Consider the following 21,485-nt stretch of genomic DNA (forward strand, 5'->3'; position numbering starts at 1 on the left):
TGAACCGTCACAATGCAACAAGTATTGCCAAAAATCAACCGATTGTACTAATAGAATTAGCAATCTCTGTTTAGAAATAATGATGCTTCCATCTTTCTAAAGTCATTTTTTCACCCTGTAATTTGGCTCCAAATTCCAGATAAAAACCGTTGTTTCGACTGTCCTCTACAAAATAATGGATTACTCAAAAATATATAAATAAATATTCATCCAATATCCATTCTTTTTTGTGTGTGTGTCTTTCATCTCTATTTATGTTTGTCTTTCTTCTCAAAAATATGAACAAACCCAAAAATTTGAGTTGGGAAGTTTCTGAAATTTGTTTGTTTAACACTATACTAAGGTCACGGGTTTGTACTGGATTTGTTTCAGTGTTGTGTAGGCGATCAATGTGACTGACACGACCAATAAAATCTTTAGAATCTGTGGTGGGCAGGGTTTGTACTTTAACTGTGTTAAAAAGGTGAGGAATATTCACATCATCCTTCATGACAGGTACAAGCTCCAGGTGCAGCAGGTGAAATCTGTGACATGGTAAAGATGGAGTTTGTTAAAGAGGCGATTGAAGACACGAGTGATCCAGAACCATCCAGAATAAAACATGAAGATACCGAGGAACAAACAGGTTGGTGTCCATTCTTGATTCTTTATTGGTGACTGCTGAGAAACATTAAAGCTGTTGTTAAAAATATTTAGTGGCTGTTAAATAATGAGCAATATGATTAATATATTATCATCTAAATGATCATATCCACATTTTAATTGTATTAACAAGGAATGACAGAACTAACTTTTGGCACATCAAAGATCTGATCCTTGATGCTCCGATAAATATGTGACCTCGTTTGATTTCTGCTATTAAATCAGTTCCACTGATTTTAACCATATCATTTGTTTATTTTAGACTGGATTGAAGTAAAACAGCAAAGACATGAGGTGAATGAAGTGGAAGAGGAACACTGTAAAATCAAAACTTCAAGAAAAAAAGCCAAACAGCTGCACACCTGCTCACAGTGTGGAAAGAGTTTCAGAGACAAAGAAAACCTTAAAGGACACATGAGAATCCACACTGGAGAGAAACCATACACATGCCCTCAGTGTGGAAAGAGTTTTGCTGATGCAGCAAATCTCCGTAAACATCTGCTCTTTCACTCTGAGGAAAAGCCATTTAACTGTGATCAGTGTGGTAAAAAGTTTATTTCACCATCAGGTCTAAAAAGTCACATGACAATTCATTCAGATGAGAAGCCTCATGTGTGTTCTTTCTGTGGAAAGAGTTTTTCATGGCTGGTCAGTTATAAACAGCACCAGAAAATGCATAATGAAGTGAAAGATCATGTGTGTTGTGAGTGTGGGAAGAGCTTTACTAGAGTTTGCAATCTGAAACGGCACCAAATGATTCATACTGGAGAAAAACCTTACAAGTGCTCACATTGTGACAAGAGTTTCACTCAGTCTGGAAGCCTGAAAGCACATCTGCGACTTCATACTGGAGAGAAGCCGTATCACTGTATTCAGTGTGGAAAGAGTTTTACTGCAGCAGCAGGTCTCAGTTATCATCTACACATTCCTTCTGGAGAAAAGCCATTTAGCTGTGATCAGTGTGATAAAAAGTTTATTTCATCATCATGTCTAAAAAGTCACCTGACAGTTCATTCAGATGAGAAGCCTCATGTGTGTTCTTACTGTGGGAAAAGTTTTTCAAGCCTGCGTAGTTGTAAAAAGCACCAGAAAACACATGATAAAAGATCATGATGAGAGATCGTGTGTGTTGTGAGTGTGGAAAGAGCTTTTCTACAGCTGCCTATTTGAAACGACACCAAAGGATTCACACTTAAAGGGTTAGTTCACCCAAAAATGAAAACTTGGCTGTGTTTTACTCACCCCCGAGGCATCCTAGGTGTATATGACTTTCTTCTTTCAGACGAATCCAGTCGGAGTTATATTAAAAATGGTCTTTGATCTTTCAAGCTCTATCATTTCAGTCAGCTGGTGTTGCATTTCTTCAGTCCAAAAGACCTGAAATAAAAAGCGCCCATCCATAAAAAAAAGTGTCTCACACGGCTCCGGGGGGTGAACAAAGGCCTCCTGTAGCGAATCGATGCATTTTTGTAAGAAAAATATCCATATTAAAAACGTAATAATCACTTGAATCTAGCTTGCGCTCACTGTTGTAAACAGAAGCAGTGATGCCTCGGGGGTGAGTAAAACGCAGCCACATTTTCATTTTTGGGTGAACTAACCCTTTAAGAAAAACCTTACAAGTGCTCACATTGTGACAAGAGTTTCATTTGGTCTGAACACCTGAAAATACATGAGCGAGTTCATACTGGAGAGAAGCTGTACCACTGTACTCAGTGTGGAAAGAGTTTCACTCAGTTGTGTCAGAGTGAGCAAATGTTTTCTACAAGATTCAATATTTCAAATAAATATTGTGAGATTCAGATACAGTAAATATGAGATTAGCTCAAATGATTCATTTTGCTCTGAAATGCCACAAGATTTGTGATGGGTTTTTTTCTGTTTTGTTGGAGAACAGCAAAAGTTTTTAGTCACATGTATATACTGTATGTGTGTGTGTTCTTTGATTGAATGCTTCCTCATTAAGACATTGACAAAGAAACACCCAAATAAAACGACAAATATGTAAGAGAATTCAATGACCAGTCTTGTTATATAAAACTTTTTTTTTTCAAAGATACTTATTTTTTAAGTTTCTCTGCAACATAAAAGTTGCACAGGGTCTGTATAATGATGCAAATAAAATGTCCATTTCACTGATATCTCTGATTATTTCTTTGGTTATGTGCGATTTTTAGTTATGTTAGTCCATTGTAGTATTTTAGCCAGATATTTTATTTTGTTCAGAGGCAGTAATAGATTTTATTTGTGATGATCCTGTAGTTCAATGGAATGTGTACCTTAATGTGCCAGGAAGTACAAGGGGCACAGGAAGTGCTCATAATACAAAGTTTCAGACATTGTTCAGATTAGTACAAGCTAGACGGGGAGGAATTAAGAAAAGAGAAAGCAAAAGTTTTTTTTTGTTTAGGATGTAGTCGAATGTCGATAAAAGAGCTGTCGCTTGAAATTTGTCAGGGATTCAGCATTCTGGATGAGGGTGGGATGATCATTACACCAGTCAGGAACGATGAACAAAAATGTTCTGGAAAGTGATTTTGTGCCTCTCTGTGATGGTACCACGAGGCGTCGCTCACTAGCGGATCTCAGGCTTCTGGAGGGGATGTAGATTCGTAATAGTGAGTGGAAGTAGGCGGGTGCTGAGCCTGTGGCTGTTCTATACACAACTAAAGCGAGCATCAGTGTCTTGAACTTGATGCGAGCCGCAACCGATAAGCAGTGCTGAGAGGTGTGACGTGGATCTTTTTGTGCTCGTTGAAGACCAGTCATGCTGCTGCTTTCTGAATCATTTGTAGAGGTTAGATTGGGCATGATGGAAGTCCAGCCATACAAATCCAGAAAGGCAAAAAGATGACAAGCAGGAGGGGAGAAGCGCGAGAGTCGAGTGCTGAATTTTTTTTTACTTTATCCAACTTTTCATGGCTCAGCAGTTCATCAGTAAAGTTTGGGAATATTTAACAATTGACATTAAATAGATATCATTCAGGATCTATTTCAAGGTGCAGCTGATTTTCTACATAGTCTAATAGACAGAGAAGAGAATTAAATGTTTTGAAGAGTTTCCGTGTATGTGATGTGCCATTGATCTTATTATAAAAAAGGAAGTTTCGGCAACGAAGGAAAACTTTTACCTTGGTGGAAAATGAGGATATCTGTGACTGATACAACACTTACTGAGATTAGCTACATCTTTGCACCATTTTCTCTCCACTGCTCACAGAGGACAACACATAACCAGGGGTTGGAGGGAGTCGTGCGCTGGTCTGGAGGAAAGAGGACAGATATTGCCTAGACAGGTAGTTAGGATAGAAAATAAGTCGTATCTGTGGCACAATTCACATCTAATGATGAGAAATTTGTGGGGGTGGGAAGAGATGAAGATACCACAGAGGAAAGTCGAGAAGGAGAAAGAGACCTAGTTTTCGTCTAAATGAAGCTGGCAGAGGGTTTGGTGGTGATGTAGATCAAAAGTGATAATGAAATGATCCGAGACGTGCAAAGGTTTAAACAAGATTTAATCTGTGATACAATTGCGTGTAAAGATGAGGTCAAGCTGGTTACATGATTTATGAGTACTTGTGGTGTTGAGTTGCCGAAGGTCGAAAGAGGCTAGGAGAGAGTGGAAGCCAGCAGCAAATGGCTTCTCAAGGTGGATGTTGAAGTCCGCGAGAAGAACAAGAGGGCTGCCATCCTCCGGTAATGAGGACAGCAGCATATCCGGTTCTTCTAGAAAGTTTCCCAACTGACCTGGAGGGCGATAAATAACTACAATATGGAGTTTTACAGGGAGTGTGACTGTAACAGCATGAAATTTAAAAGAAAATATTGTTAACAGTTATAGGAGCATGTGAATTATTTCTAGCTTTTTGACATGAGGAGACCAGACCTGATGGGGGTGTGGGAGAAAAATAAGTTGTTGAAGCAGGTGCTGCTGTTTTTTTATGCCTTTTTTTCGACCTTTAGGTCGAATCCAGGTCTCAGCCAAGCCTAAAATATTGGAATAAAGTCAGCTTAATTGACTGCAGACTGACAATTATATTAATTCAATTCAAGTTTATTTGTATAGTGCTTTTCACGATACAAATCGTTGCAAAGCAACTTTACAGAAAGTTTGATGTGTCTTTAATCTAGATTTAAACAGAGAGGGTGTAACTGAACCCCGAACGTTATCAGGAAGGCTATTCCAGAGTTTGGGAGCCAAATGCGAAAAAGCTCTACCTCCTTTAGTGGACTTTGCTATCCTAGGTACTACCAAAAGTCCAGATTTTTGCGACCTTAGGGAGCATGATGGATTGTAGCGTGGTAGAAGACTATGTACGCAGGAGCTAACCCATTAAGGGGCCTTGTACACTCTTAAAAATAAAGGTGCTTCAAAAGGTTCTTCAAGCGATGCCATAGAAGAACCATTTTTGGACAAGAACCATTCAGTCAAAGGTTCTTTAAAGAACCATCTCTTTCTTACCGTTTTGTAATCTGAAGTACAGTAACTTAATATAATAATATTATTATTATTATTTATGCTGCACATGCCTTATGTTGTTGGATGTTCCAATAAAGGTTAGGACTATTTATGGGTCTTCAGATGCCTCACAAAATTGGATGTCGTTGACAAAGCATCTGTAATTTTTGAACCACAGGTTCTACATATTGCAGTTCTTTTGTTTCCCTTGATATTATATTCTTTAAATCCAAATGCTATCACTTTAGATATAATTTTGTCCGAACTGTTGAACATGCAACCTTCAAATTTACTTAGTGGAAGGTGATTGGATGGTTGTTTGATTGGTTGACTGTAAAGCAATGCAGATTTAAAATGAAGTTAACTTTTCATGAGGAAATTAATGTGATTTGCTACACTTTTTTTTTTTTACACTTTAAGTTAAAAATGTTGAGCCCCCAGTTAAATTATATTTTTATTGCTGTATTTTTTAAATGATTTTCATTCCTATGTCCATGACAACGTATCAAGTGACATTTTTGCTGTATGATTGCCGGGAAAAAAGCAAAATATTCGATATTCAGATTCTCAAATATAGCCAATGTAAATAAGTGTTAAAGTGTTGTTGAAAGTTGTATGTTAAATATTAAGTTTATAATGTGCATAGTTAATCGCTAAATTTACGGGCTATGTGCGCTATGCAGACTGGATTTACATCACGTGAATTCATTAGTTTATCCCGAAAGAAATGAAAGTGAAAAGGGGAGAAAAATTTATTATATTTGATAGTTACATATACAATGCTCATTTGGTGAAAGACATTCCATTAGGATGTATTGGTTTTAACAAGCCACCAATAGAAGGCAATCAATTACCAGTAGAGACCAACAGGGTCCATTACAGTTTCCAGTAAAACCAATGCAAGTCTCATTATAACCAGTAAATCCATTACAAATTTTGTAATGGTGTCTATTGGTTTTTTCACCAGGGTCTTTATTATTATTATTTTTTTACATTATATAATTTAACAGAAGTATTCCCAAAATATATAATGAAATATCTCGATTCTCAAATATGTGTAAGTAAATGCATTTTGCACCTTTATAGATTATGTTAGTTGAACTATAATGGGCGATGGGCCAAAGTAGCCTAATAGTGTAATCTATTAACTTTGCATAAAAATCAGTACCAGATATGGGTGTCATAAAATATTTTTTAATAGGACTGACTTTGTATTTAATGTGAATTTAAAAAAAAAAAACATTGTAAGTTACTAATTAGCCTATAACACTTTCATTGTACAAAAGGAGAGCAAAGAACCATTACATTATCAAAGAACATTTTCACTTCAGTCCAGCGAGTTCAAGCACTCTCAAAAAGTCCCATAATAATCTCTAAAGCTGTTTACACTGTGAAATTATCTTACTTACATTCGTACATCTTCATTTAGTTGTTTCTGATGAGAGAATTAGCCAGAGAACTCAGTCAGCCAGCGCTCGCGGTGACTCATCTGAACGCCTCTGATTGGTCAATGTTCATTGCATTGATAAACTCAACAGAATCGGGTGTGTCTCTGACTCTGTGCCAGCCAGCGATTTAAATTTAGCAGCTGGTGATGTTTTTCTTTCTTTATATATATATATATATATATATATATATATCAGTGGCGTGCGGTGGTGTTTTAAAATGAGGAGGCAGTTTTATATATAAATATATATTTATATAGAAATATTACATAAAAAAAGAGAACAAATATAATTCTATTTTGTATTGTATTCATATTATTTTGTATTTTATTTAAAATTTTAATACTAATTATACATTTTATAGTGTTTTTATGCATTTTTATATTTATTCAGAAATATGAGCTAAAGGCAGTAACGATTTGAGCAATATTCTGGAAACCGTTTACAATAAGGTTTCATTATTAAACATTAGTTAACTACTTTAGTTAACATGAACTAAGAATAAACAATACTTCCTAATGTAAACAAAGATGAATAAATACTGTAATACATGTTCAATGTTTGTTCATGTTAGTTACTCATTAAATGACACCTTATTGTAAAATATTACCAATATTTTTTATTTGTGAACTGATGTTCAGCTGTTCTTTTTAATAGTCAACTTATTTTCGGGTCATTATCATAAAAGCCCTGTAAACACTGCCACAGACACCAAGACATATCTTACATTTCATCACGCTGTATGCTCATTAAAAACTGACGCAGTCATCATGTTTTCAGACCATTTCAAGTTTTATTTTGACGTGACACAAAGTAGTGGTATCTAAGCAGGAGAGTTGTTTACTTACTTTATAATTAGTCAATAAGCATCATTTTCTTCATTCAGGCCGAGAGCTCGCACGAAAACAAGAGGCGGGATTTATCACACAAACCAATCATATCCAATCATAACCGATCATATCCAATTATAGCGCAACGGAGGCATTGCCTGCTCTCACGTGACTTTCCCCCATTCATCTCAATGAGCCTCCAGACAGTTTTCAAGCCATTTCATGTTTCATTTTGACGTGACTCAAAGCAGTGATATATAAGCAGAGGAACTGTTTACTTACTTTATAATTAGTCAATAACTCCATTTTCTTCATTCAGGCCGAGAGCTCGCACGAAAACAGGAGGCAGGATTTATCACACGAACTAATCATAACCGATCATATCCAATTATAGCGCGACGGAGGCATTGCCTCCTCTCATGTGACTTTCCCCCATTAATTTCAAAGAGCCGGCACGCTTTAGGGTCTCTGTAGAAAGTCAATGGACTGAAGGGAGGCAAGCCTCCGCTGTAACTTTACCTGTGGGTGTCGCTGTTGGACAGTGTTATTTTATAAAAACGAGTGCCGTTTAGACTTTTAATGTCATATTTAATCATATTTGCGCTGTTTTATTTTTGTAATATCGCTTATTTTCTTATCCAACTTTTTGAGGAGACACTGCCTCCCTTGCCTCCTTGGAGGTAAGCACATTTCATTGTGTGTCAACAGACTGAGACAAACTACAGGATCATGACTTTATGTGATAATCACCTATTGATGTGTGTTTTTATTCTTTTACCCCTCAGGTTAAAGTACATGATTAAAATACTATACAAGACTACAGACACCATACCTGCACTTATCATGTTTTTGACATTGCAATAAATAAGCATTTTCATTCAGACTGTCTGCCGTGTTTGTTCAAACCCGTTATATATAACATAATTCAAATGCAAGGATTATAATTTTATAAAATGTTTTGATTTTGTCAAAATGTGTTTTCTTTTCCCTGAACTAGTTAAGCACAAGCATTTCATTGATCAACTCAATCACTCAGTCAGCTGCCAACAACATTTTTGACTTAATGGATTTAGTTCACAGCTCTTTCTGATAGAAGAAATAGATAAATGAAGCAGAAAGCCAAAATATTAAATGTCTAGGATGGATATTTTAGTGAGTAATCCAATTTTTTGTAAAGGACCTAAATTACAGGGTGAAAAAAAATGTCTTTAGAATGATTGCAGCATTATTATTTAATTTTTACACAGAGATTGATTGGTCCATTAGTAAAATCCGTTGAGTTAAGCAATGCTTGTTGCATTAAATGCCAATGGTGATGCTTCAAAAATGTTTTTTTTTATGTTTGCATGCCTGTAACTCAAGAAGTATTTAAGGATATCTCAGTATACTTTTATAATGCTCTTAAACTTTTTGGTATCTTCCTTTTTAAGGCCCTAAATTGTTCATTTGGTTTGATAGACAAAAACAAGATGCATTTCTAATTTCAAGATTATTTGTTCTTCAGACATTCCTCTTTAAATAAGCATCAGCTGTATGAAATTGAGTAAAATTCAACAATTTACTCAGAGACACATTGCAATCCCCGTATCGCTGGGATTGAAATAGGGCTTTTAAATGAGGATTTCAAAAGAAACCTTTTTAAGAATTATAATCATATTGAGATATCTTTATTTCTTCTTCAGTCACAGGCACGCAATATTTGGGAAACTAATATTTTTTGGCATTCAGACAGGTGTTTAATGCAGTTTTTTTGATAGAGGAAACAAGATACATTTCTTGTTTCAACATTATATCTTCTTCAGAAATTCCTCTTTAAAATACAAAAAAGTTAGCTGTGAAGTTACCCACATTTGGTTTTTGAACACTGAAAATGTAACAATTTCATATCAGCATATCTCTAGAATTGAACCATATATGTCCTTAAAAATAAGAATACTGAAAGAAATGTTTATTAAGAACCATTAACCACTTAAAAGTGCACTGAGATATATTTAATACTTAAAAGATTAAGATACAGGAGTGCAAATTTAGAAAAAACGATCTCTGTGCTGGAATAAAATAATGATTCTGCCATCTTTCTAAGGTCATTTTTAACCGTATAATTTGGCTCCAAGTTCCAGATGAAAATGGTTGTTTTGGCCCCCCTCTACAAAATAGTGCATTACTCAGTAAATATCCATTATATTTTTTTGTCTTTAATCACTATGTATGTTTGTCTTTCTTCTAAATAAAAAATATGAACAAAACCAAAATTTTGACACAAAATAACCCTATACTAAGGTCATGGGTTTGTACTGGATTTGTTTCAGTGTTGTGTAGGCGATCACTGTGATTGACACGACCAGTGAAATCTTCTTAATCTGTGGTGGGCGGGGTTTGTGATTGGGTTAAAAAGGTAGGATGATGTGAATATTCCTTACATGACTGGTACAAACTCCAGCTGCAGCAGCTGAAATCTGAAACATGGAGTTTATGAAAGAGGAGATTGAAGACACGAGTGATCGAGAACCATCCAGAATAAAACATGAAGATACTGAAGAACAAACAGGTTGGTGTCCATTCTTGATTTTCCATCGTTGACTGCTGAGAAACATTAAAGCCATATCCACATTTTAATTTTAATAACGAGAATGACAGAACTAACCTTTAGCACTTCAAAATCTGATCATTGATACTCAGATAAATATGTGCCCTCTTTTTGTTTCTTCTATTAAAATAGGTTCACTGAATTTTAACCACATCATTTGTTTATTTCAGACTGGATAGAAGTAAAACAGCGAAGACATGAGGTGAATGAAGTGGAGGAACACCGTAAAATCAAAACTTCAAGAAAAAAAGCCAAACAGCTACACACCTGCTCTCAGTGTGGAAAGAGTTTCAGAGACAAAGGAGTCCTTAAGAAACACATGAGAATCCACACTGGAGAGAAACCATACACATGCCCTCAGTGTGGAAGGAGTTTTATTGATGCATCAGGTCTCAGCTATCATCTGCACGTTCACTCTGGAGAAAAGCCATTTAGCTGTGATCAGTGTGGTCAAAAGTTTATTTCATCGTCAGGTCTAAAAAGTCACCTGGCAGTTCATTCAGATGAGAAGGCTCATGTGTGTTCTTACTGTGGAAAGAGTTTTTCACGGCTGGCCAGTTATAAACAGCATCAGAAAACACATAATGAAGTGAAAGATCATGTGTGTTGTGAGTGTGGGAAGTGCTTTACTAGAGCTTGCAATCTGAAACAGCACCAAATGATTCATACTGGAGAAAAACCTTACAAGTGCTCATATTGTGACAAGAGTTTCACTCAGTCTGGAAACCTGAAATCACATGAGCGAGTTCATACTGGAGAGAAGCCGTACTTCTGTAGTCAGTGTGGAAAGAGTTTTACTGTATCAGCAAATCTAGTGATTCATATTAAAAAGTATTGTTCTGTGTCAGAGTGAGCAAATGTTTTCTACAGATTCAATATTTCAAGTAAATATTGTGAGATTTAGATACAGAAAATATGAGATTAGCTCAAATGATTAGTTGAAATGTCACAAGATTTGTGGAGATGTATTGTTTTTTTATACATAAAACATTTAAGATATGTATTTGTAAGTTCCTCTGCTACATAAAAGTTGCACAAGGTCTGTATAATGAAGCAAATACAATTTTAAAAATTAAAAAATTTCACTGACATCTCATGATTATTTCTCTGGTTATGTGTGATTTTTAGTGATGTGTTAATGTGTTTACAGAAGATCTCAGATACCATAGTGAATGAGGTGAAAACAGGGAACTATTGGGTTTTAGCAGCTCAGCTGAACATGATGATAGACTGTCAGACTCAACACTAAGTCTCATTTGGAGAGATTATACAGTGTAAATTAAGTAAAAATAAATCAGTTTGAATAAGGAAAGCGATAACTTTGCCATAGTATCCTTTCAAATGTTAAAGTTGCCACAGTCATTGCATTCTTTGCATGTGCCGCACTTTATTTGTACCAATTAGTTTTATTAGTTTATATATTAGAATTTGAAAGATAATAACAATATTGATTGATAAGTGAGATCTGATTTTAGTCCTTGAAAACCAAAAAAGTAGTGCAAGTCCTTGAAAGTCCTGGAATTTTATTTAGCCATATCTATACGAACCCTGTTTAAGTGACCAGTTCTTGGACCATTTTAATGTTTTTGTTGTTGTTAACTGAACTGAACTGTAGTTTTCTGTGGTAAACTGTCTTTGTATATTTCCTGTGTTATATTCATTCCCTAGTATTTAATTTACCATTATTTCTTTTGAACAAAGCAATTTCAGAAATTGAATGTTTTAGATTATAGGTCATCTTGTACCATGTCAAGGACAAAGCTAACCAGCAAAACTTGATATCAAAAACATCCTAAATGTTACATGTGTTTGCACCATATTGTAATGAGGAAACTTTCTTGGTATTGCTGTTTCAAATATCCCACCATAATCTGTAGTTTGAGCCTGTCAAGGGCTAATGGCAATGGCAGATACGTTACTAGTTAGTTCCAAGGAAAATTGTTTTCTTTTTTTGTTTGCCAAAAAACCCTGTGTATGTGTCCGCCCCCGCAACCCCCAACCCCCCGAAAAAAAGTTCAGGCTTAGGATTTTTTTTTGCTTTAACCCCTGGGTTAGAATTTCAATAAGTGGTTGCATATTTTCACACTTATAGTTGTGACCTGTTGGAGCCCTGTGGCTTGTTTTAAATGTTTGGAACAATAAGCACATTTCATTGTGTGTCAACAGACTGAGACAAACTACAGGATCATCACAAATATAATCTATTACTGAACATAATAAAGTATCTGACTAAAATACTATAATGGACTAACACATCAATTAATATCACACATAATCAGAGATGTCAGTGAAATGGAAGTTTTATTTGCATCATTATACAGAGTCTATGCAACTTTTATGTTGCGTATATAATAATATTGCATTTAAATTTGGGTGTTTCTTTGTCAATGTCTTAATGAGCAGGCATTCAATCAAAGAATAAAAAAACCTTGTGTAGGTGCACAAACCAAAGGCGCTCTAGCCCGCCAAAATGGGAGGAGCTGCCGGCTATATTAGCAAAGGAAAACCAGTCTCCTCTTGGCTTATATCGAAATCCTCCTACATTCTTCTTTACAAATCCTCGTTTTGTACTTCTAATTCGTGACCGTTGTGTTTTGTTTTGATCTCTCCGCTGCGCTTCCGCATTCGTCACTTCTGAGCGGCGCATGCGCAAAGCTGACCTCATACGTCATCCGCCCGGAACTGCTTCTGTTTACAACAGTGAGCACAAGCTAGATTCAAGTGATTATTACGTTTTAAATATGGTTATTTTTCTTACAAAAACGCATAGATTCGCTACAGGATGACTTTGTTCACCCCCCCGCCCGGACCTGTGCGAGACACTTTTTATTATGGATGGGCGCTTTTTATTTAACTTCTTTTGGACTGATGCATTGCAACACCCACTGAAACATCGCATCACATAACATCAATTAAACTACAAAGCTGTCACAGAAGCATGTATAATTACAAACTAAATTTACTATGACTGTTATTTATTTCTAAAGTAACCTCCACGTAGGATAAAAGTATGGGGAAAAGTCGTTTCTGCAACAACTCTAGCTATCTGAGGGCTGGGCGATATGGGCAAAAATTAATATCTCTGTATTTTTTGGCCAATTTGCGATATACGTTATATATCTCTGTATTTTCGTTTTTGTATTTGTATTAAAAAAATCTGTATTTAATATGTTGTTCAACAAAACAATAGGCTACATATTAAAGGCTATGAAAACAAATAAAGTGAATGTAACCATGTAAGCCTTTATATTGTGTGCAAAAAAAGGGCTAAAATCACATTTCATTCTAACATTGTAACATTGCAATATAAAAACAAATATAAGGCTTTTAAAGCAGAAGTTAAATTCATTAAACTAAAAATGAAAATAAATGAGAACAAAAGCACAGAGTTGTGTTAGGCTATTGTGATTACCCCATTGCAGTCACTTTACAGTCAGTGCTATCATAAAAATAGACTCCGACTCTAGAGCTACTCAAAGTCAAGGAATCAACTCTTTTGGAGTCGACTCCCCATCCCTATGCAGCTTAGAGTGTGCCCTTTGAGCGGCCTCTAAAGCACACAAAGAGCTGCTCAGATTGTCTGAATAATCCAGAACGCTCAGTGTACACCATGGGGAGAGCTAACAGGGAAATAACCTGGGCTCTGAACAGAGTTGAGAGCACCTTAGGTACGTAACTGCTTTGCGATTGGAGAACGACTTACAGTCGTTAGGCCCAAACTCAAGACAGGAAGCACTGATAGACAGCGCTTAGTAAATATTGAGTTTATTAAAGAAATAGATGACATGAGTGATCCAGAACCATCCAGAATAAAACATGAAGACAGGAACAAACAAGTTGGTTTCCATTCTCGATTCTTCATTTTTGACTGTTTTAGTAGCTGTGAAATATCGATCAGAATGTGGAAGATAAATGACACAGAAATGCATTTAAATGATCATAACACCGGTACAGCAGTAACAAGTGAATGACAGAACTAAGATTTAGCACATCAAACATCTGATACCACAGACTGATACCTGATCTCTGCTGTTAAATCTGGGTTTGCATTCAGTTTTCACATTTATCCACCTTAAAATGATTGTAACTACTTACTATGTTTATCCAAAGTTGTAAAAATGAGCAAAATCTGTCAAATCATCCGGTTAGGTACTTTATTAGCATGACAAATATTTGTACATTTGTATTGTCAAAGTAATTGCAGTGTTTCTGCATGAGAAAAGTGCAAAACAACAAAAACAAAACAGTGTCAACTGACAATTAGTGAAACAATAGTCTGACAGAAACAGAGGCGTAACGTTTAAATGAGCTGCTGAAAGCAAATAGTTCCCTGTTTTCTCCTCATTCATTATGATGATGTCTGAGATCTTCTGTAAATTGGCACATTAACAGATTTCATTGTGTGTCAACAGACTGAGACAAACTACAGGATCATCACTTTATGTGATAATCACCTATTGATGTGTGTTTTTAATCTTTACCCCTCAGGTTAAACATGATTAAAAATACTATACAAGACTACAGACACCATACCTGCACTTATCATGTTTTTGACATTGAAATAAATAAGCATTTTCATTCATACTGTCTGCCGTTTTTGTTCAAACCAGTTATATATAACATAATTCAAATGCAAGGATTATAATTTTATAAAATGTTATGGTTTTGTCAAAATGTGTTTTCTTTTCCCTGAACCAGTTAAGCACAAGCCCCGCACCACCGCTGATTTCATTGATCAACTCAATCACTCAGTCAGCTGCATTTTTGACTTAATGGGTTTAGTTCACAGCTCTTTCTGGTGAGGGAAATACAAAAATGAAGCAGAAAGCCAAAATATTAAATGTCTTGGATGGATATTTTAGTGAGTAATCCAATATTTCGTAAAGGACCTCAATTACAGGGTGAAAAAAAATTTATTTAGAAAGATTGCAGCATTAATATTTTATTTTTACACAGAGATTGGTTGGTCCATTAGTAAAATCTGTTGAGTTAAGCAATGCTTGTTGCATTAAGTGCCAATGGTGATGCTTAAAATTATTTTTTTTTCCTGACGTTCGCATGCCTGTAACTCAAGAAGTATTTAAGGATATCTCAGTATACTTTTATAAACTGCTCTTAAACCTTTGATGAAAAATGGTTCATTTGTTTTGATAGAAAAAAAAACAAGATGCATTTCTAGAATTACCAATCTCTGTGCTGGAATAAAAATAATGATTCTGCCATCTTTCTAAAGTCATTTTTTAACCATATAATTTGGCTCCAAGTTCCAGATGAAAATGGTTGTTTTGACCCCCCTCTACAAATTAGTGTATTACTCCGTAAATATCCATCCAATATCCATTTCATTTTTTGTCTTTCATCACTATTTATGTTTGTCTTTCTTCTAAATAAAAAATATGAACCAAACCAAAATTTTGAGTTGGGGAAGTTTTGGAAATTTGGTTGCTTTGACACAAAGTAACCCTATACTAAGGTCATGGGTTTGTACTGGATTTGTTTCAGTGTTGTGTAGGCGATCACTGTGATTGACACGACCAATGAAATCTTCTGAATCTGTGGTGGGCGGGGTTTGTGATTGGGTTAAAAAGGTAGGATGATGTGAATATTCCTTACAAGAGTACAAACTCCAGGTGCAGCAGCTGAAATCTGTGACATGGAGTTTATTAAAGAGGAGGTTGAAGACACGAGTGATCCAGAACCATCCAGAATAAAACATGAAGATACTGAAGAACAAACAGGTTGGTGTCCATTCTTGATTTTCCATCGTTGACTGCTGAGAAACATTAAAGCCATATCCACATTTTAATTTTAATAACGAGAATGACAGAACTAACCTTTAGCACTTCAAAATCTGATCATTGATACTCAGATAAATATGTGCCCTCTTTTTGTTTCTTCTATTAAAATAGGTTCACTGAATTTTAACATCATCATTTGTTTATTTTAGACTGGATTGAAGTAAAACAGCAAAGACATGAGGTGAATGAAGTGGAAGAGGAATACTGTAAAATCAAAACTTCAAGAAAAAAAGCCAAACAGCTGCTCACTTGCTCACAATGTGGAAAGAGTTTCAGAGAAAAAGGAGTCTTTAAGAAACACATGAGAATCCACACTGGAGAGAAACCATACACATGCCCTCAGTGTGGAAAGAGTTTTGCTGATGCATCTGGTCTCAGTTATCATCTGCATGTTCACTCTGGAGAAAAGCCATTTAACTGTGATCAGTGTGGAAAAATATTTATTTCACCATCAGGTCTAAAAAGTCACATGAAAGTTCATTCAGATGAGAAGCCTCATGTGTGTTCTTACTGTGGAAAGAGTTTTCCACGACTGACTCACTGTAAATGGCACCAGAAATCACATAATGAAGTGAGAGATAATGTGTGCTATGAATGTGGGAAGAGCTTTACTACAGCTGGCGATCTGAAACTGCATCAAATAATTCATACTGGAGAAAAACCTTACAAGTGCTCATATTGTGACAAGAGTTTCATTCAGTCTGGAAACCTGAAATCACATGAGCGAGTTCACACTAGAGAGAAGCCATTTAGCTGTGATCAGTCTGGTAAAAAGTTTATTTCACCATCAGGTCTAAACACTCACAAGAAAGTTCATTCAGATGAGAAGCCTCATGTGTGTTCTTACTGTGGAAAGGGTTTTTCAAGGCTGGACACTTGTAAACTGCACCAGAAAACACATAATGAAGTGAGAGATCATGTGTGTTGTGAGTGTGGGAAGAGCTTTACTGCAGCTGCCTATCTGAAACAGCACCAAATGATTCATACTGGAGAAAAACCTTACAAGTGCTCATATTGTGACAAGTGTTTCACTCAATCTGGAAAACTGAAAGTACATGAGCGAGTTCATACTGGAGAGAAGCCGTACACATGCTCACAGTGTGGAGAGAGTTTTACCGCAGCAGCAAGTCTCCGTTATCATCTGCACGTTCACTCTGGAGAAAAGCCATTTAACTGTGATCAGTGTGGAAAAAAGTTTATTTCATCATCAGGTCTAAAAAGTCACATGAAAGTTCATTCACGTGAAAAGCCTTATGTGTGTTCTTACTGTGGAAAGAGTTTTTCATGGCTGGCCAGTTATAAACAGCACCAGAAAACACATAGTGAGGTGAAAGATCAAGTGCTTTGAGTGTGGGAAGAGCTTTATGGCAGCTGTCTTTCTGAAACGGCACCAAAGAATTCATACTGGAGAAAAATCTTACAAGTTTCACTTGGTCTGGAAACCTAAAAAAGCATGAGCGAGTTCATACTGGAGAGAAGCCGTATCACTGTACTCAGTGTGGAAAGAATATCACTCACTCAGCAAATCTAGTGACTCGTATTAAAAAGCATTGTTCTGTGTCAGAGTGAGAGAATGTTTTCAACAGATTCAATATTTCAAGTAAATATTGTGAGATTCAGATACAGTAAATATGAGATTAGCTCAAATGATTAGTTTTGCTGTGAAATGACAAAAAAATTGTGGAGATGTTTTTTTTCTGTATTGTTGGAGAACAGCAAAAGTATTTAGTCACTTTAATCTTACATTGATGATTTTTATTCTTTAATTGAATGTCTGCTCATTAAGACATTGACAAAGAAACACTCAAATTAAACTGAACAAATATGTAACAAAACCCAACAACCAGTCATTTGTCAGTAACGTTATATGAATCAATTCCCTTAATGATTTTTTGACCTTTCTTGTTACATAAAACATTTAAGATATGTAATTGTAAGTTTCTCTGCGACATCAAAGTTGCACGGGGTCTGTATAATGATGCAAATAGAATTTCCATTTCACTGACATGTGTGTGTTACCAGGAATTTCCAGCAGGTGGCAGCAATACACTAAAGCATTTTCGAGTTTTCCATACATTTGTGTGACAGGGTGATGTGCAAGATTGGGACTACATTTCCCATAAGTCTGTGGGGTAGCATAATACTTACTATAAATAGACACATAGCAGGCTACTGTCTCATTCCTTCATTGATTTTGCACAAAATGGTGTGCTAATATCAGGTAATTTGTGCTCGACTGTGTTTTAATAGTAATTTTGAATGGGTTCATTTCAGTCGAGAGAGCTGTTTCTCTTTAAAGGAACACTCCACTATTTTTGAAAATAGGCTCATTTTCCAAATCCCCTAGAACCTACCATGGGTGCAGCAGGCGCAATGATATTACGCAGCGCCTGAAAATAGGCTAACTTCCATCAACATAACCAACGTGATGACCTGCTTGCACAGGGAGCGTGCTGGGGACTATTTTCAGGCACTGCGTAATATCATTGCGCCTGCTGCACCCATGGTACGGCAGCAAAGTTAGTTGATTATTATGCCGGAATGAGAGTATAGTTCCTAGCCATATCGGCCTAGAAAATACCAACTTTTCATTTTCCATCGGTCTTAGTACACAATGTAACTGCAGAAGAGTCCAGTTTTAAATAGGAAAAATATCGAAACTCTTTGGTCATTTTTGAGCGAGATGCTAACGGTCTAATCAGATTCAATGATCTATGCTAAGCTACAGCTACCGCCAGACCCGGAGATCGGCTGAATGGATTCGAAAAGGGTAAAACTCAACTGTTTAACTCTAGGGGAGTTGGAAAATTAGCTTATTTTCAAAAAAAGTGGAGTGTTCCTTTAAGCAAACAGATTGAGGCCAAGTTGTTTTATGCTGCTCATGTTTAGAATAATATAGGCTATGCTATCATGTGTGGAAATATTTAAACCACTTGTTACAATTAACCCCGCGTTAATTTGTGCCCTGCTCTCCCCTAATCTGTGTCGTTAGGTCATCATCATTTAATTAAATGTGGACATGAAGTATCTTCATATATGTTTTTTTTTGTGATGTAATGAGAATGTGTAAAAAAAAAGTAGTAGACTACGTGGGGTGAATAAAGTGGTTTTATTTTTTTTGTTGTGTTTCAGAACCCTGTTTGTATTAAAGGAAGGGTAGGTGATTTGGTTAAAAAAAAAATTTTGTTGCGCTGATTGAAAGTCTCTTCACATCCCGATAGCAATAACTAAGTTAAGTGGTCTAAATTTATTTATATGTATTTATATCTCCTGTGGAAGGCGTAGGACCATAAAATGTTCGACCAATCAAAATGTTCGGTCCGAACATTATGATAGGCTGTCCTGCCTGCCTGCCTGTCAAAATATGTATTTGCATACCTCTGTGCACCCTGTTTGCACAGCCATGATACGTCATCAGCGCGTTCCAGCGAGAATGAAAGGCACTATTATTGTAATATTATGCGCTTTATTCGGTAATGTTTTCTCAGCGGTAAATGAGACATGAGGTAATCTGACAGCATTGCATTCAACCCTCCACCAACACCATCTCTCATCGGGTCACTGGTTAATCTCTAATCTGCCTGAGAGCACGTTCATATGTTTTGAAGTTGGCGTGGATTTGCAGAGTGATTATTCAGGGAGGGTGGGGATCTTGCCTTCAAAGCTAGCTTGCTATCACTAGCCTTTCTGAAATCACCTACCCTGCCTTTAATAGGTTTATAAAAGTTGTCAAAATGAGCAATGTCTATCAATTCATCCAATTAGGTACTTTATTTGCTTGGCAAATATTTGTACATTTATATTGTCAAAGTAATTACAGCGTTTCTGCATGCAATTACAATTACAAAGGCTTGGTGATTGATTAAGCTGCCACTGTCTTGTTGTCTGAACAGACCAGGGTGTGGTGCCCTTTTAAGGCTGGCAGGAAGGTTTTCAGGGCCAAACAGACTGCCAACATTTTGAGGCAGTTGATATGTAGGCATTGCTCGTGGATCGACCAGGAGCCAAACGCCGGGTTGCCCTTATACAGAGCGCTCCAGTCCGAGCTTCCTTCCAGAGGTCATTCCCAATTGAACGCCTGATAGAAACAGGTGAGAAGTTGTCCAGGGGGGCTACAACTCTGATGCAGCGTGGGTTACCCTGATATAACACCAGCCCAGGCACGGGACGAAATGCGAGCTCTGAGCCAATACCGGAGGGGCCCCAACTTGAATGATGCCGCCACTCGTTGGATGTTCAGGGAACATTCTGGCCTAATCCAAGCTCGCATTTGTCTATAACTGTTCCCAGAAAGGACACTCGCTATCTGGGAGTCAGAAAACTCTTGGCTGAATTGATTCCCATTTCAATGCTTCAGGTGGTTGAGCAACAATGACCTGTGAGCAATAAATTCCCATTCTGATCCGACTAGCACCAAACAGTCATCATGGTAATTCAAAATGACGATTCCCATCTGTCTCAGAGAGACAGTCTCTTAAAAGACAGACTTCGTAAAAGTGCGAGGGTACAGGGACAGTCCGAGCAGGACTGTGTATTGATAGGCCACTCCCTCAAATGCGAATTTCAAGAATGGTCTGTGACGGGGGAGTAGCCCAGGTTGAATAGAGCTTCCAACGCTCCTTGTTTAACAGAGGGATGGAGAGCGAGTGTGAGCATTCTTTGAGGGAGCTCCGGCCTTGGCGAGAACTGACCCTCTCCTGTTCCTCTCAAAGTGCTTTGCAGTGGGAGCAGCCTGCCCTGAGAGAGCAGCTTCAGCGTGAGTGTGGCCCAGACGCATTCAAATCTGATGCTGTCAGCGATAATAATTAGTGACAGCCAGGAGCGTAAATTTCATCTAACAGTTGGAGGGGACAATAAACATACATTTTCTCAAGAGCAATTTTTGAAGGGGACACAAATAATATAGCTAAAATTGTACTTGTAAGGATATGTATACACAGAGGAATGGCTTGCTACTATTAGTGCAGCAGGGAGACCGTGACAAATTAGACAACTTAAAGGGTTAGTTCACCCAAAAATGAAAATGAGTTTTTTATATATGAGAATATGAGAATAGTTTTTTGCGCAAAGAAAACAAAAATAACGACTTTATTCTGCAGACCCTAATAACGTGTATTTTAGCCCCCGGAATGCGATTTTTACTGGGGACCCCCTTGAAACGTGATTAGTTTGGGCTAGTTTTGGGCTAGCAATTGGGCGGGTTTTGTTGTGAAAACCTAGCAACCTTTTCCGTCAAGCAGGTAGCGTTATTATTGCTAACAGCAGACTCGTTGGAAAATACATTGGCATCATCTGTATTAAAGAGAAAATAATCACTTCATCCAATGTTTAAGATAATCATAATTTTAAGGGGGACAACCCTCAGATAGGGTCAAAGTGCTGCATGCATTCTACTCTGCTCAGCTTAAAAGGATAAAACCGCTCGTTGCAGACGAGGGGTCCTAATCCTCAAGTGTAAACACACTGGCGGATCAAAGTGCTGCTGGAAGAGTAAAGCACGTGGGACCTGTGCCGGCATGAGCTCACTCAATCCCGATTGTTCAGCCCTGCGACTTCACTGTTTCATTCTCCGAGCAGCTGGGAGGAGAGAAAAATGAGAGTGGAGGTGGGCAGGACCGCCTTCATTGAAGATGGTGAGCTGCAGGATGAGCTTATCCTTCTTCGGCTTCTTGATCACAGAGTCAGCAAAGAGATGGTCTAGTTGCTGAAGGAGAAAAATATGTC

At 37.0% G+C, this 21,485-nt stretch overlaps 2 protein-coding genes and 1 pseudogene across 2 annotated transcripts; all 3 read left to right on the forward strand.

Annotated features, from left to right (window-relative positions):
- Positions 1-337: 337 nt before the first annotated feature.
- Positions 338-1,827, forward strand: LOC107670081 (zinc finger protein 239-like). Its single transcript, XM_016462560.1, has 2 exons — positions 338-625; positions 905-1,827. Exons 1-2 carry the CDS (start codon positions 532-534, stop codon positions 1,753-1,755), a joined length of 945 nt encoding a protein of 314 aa, XP_016318046.1. The 5' UTR covers positions 338-531; the 3' UTR covers positions 1,756-1,827.
- A 7,950-nt stretch (positions 1,828-9,777) lies between these two features.
- Positions 9,778-10,851, forward strand: LOC107670084 (gastrula zinc finger protein XlCGF7.1-like). Its single transcript, XM_016462564.1, has 2 exons — positions 9,778-9,924; positions 10,134-10,851. The coding sequence occupies exons 1-2, from the start codon at positions 9,840-9,842 to the stop codon at positions 10,814-10,816; spliced, it is 768 nt and encodes a 255-aa protein (XP_016318050.1). The 5' UTR covers positions 9,778-9,839; the 3' UTR covers positions 10,817-10,851.
- Positions 10,852-15,616: 4,765 nt separating this feature from the next.
- LOC107670074 (gastrula zinc finger protein XlCGF57.1-like) lies at positions 15,617-17,757 on the forward strand (annotated as a pseudogene).
- The last annotated feature ends 3,728 nt before the right edge of the window (positions 17,758-21,485 follow it).

This window comes from Sinocyclocheilus anshuiensis, unplaced genomic scaffold (assembly GCF_001515605.1).
Source record: "Sinocyclocheilus anshuiensis isolate Anshui unplaced genomic scaffold, SAMN03320099.WGS_v1.1 scaffold48, whole genome shotgun sequence".
Lineage (NCBI taxonomy): Eukaryota > Metazoa > Chordata > Actinopteri > Cypriniformes > Cyprinidae > Sinocyclocheilus > Sinocyclocheilus anshuiensis.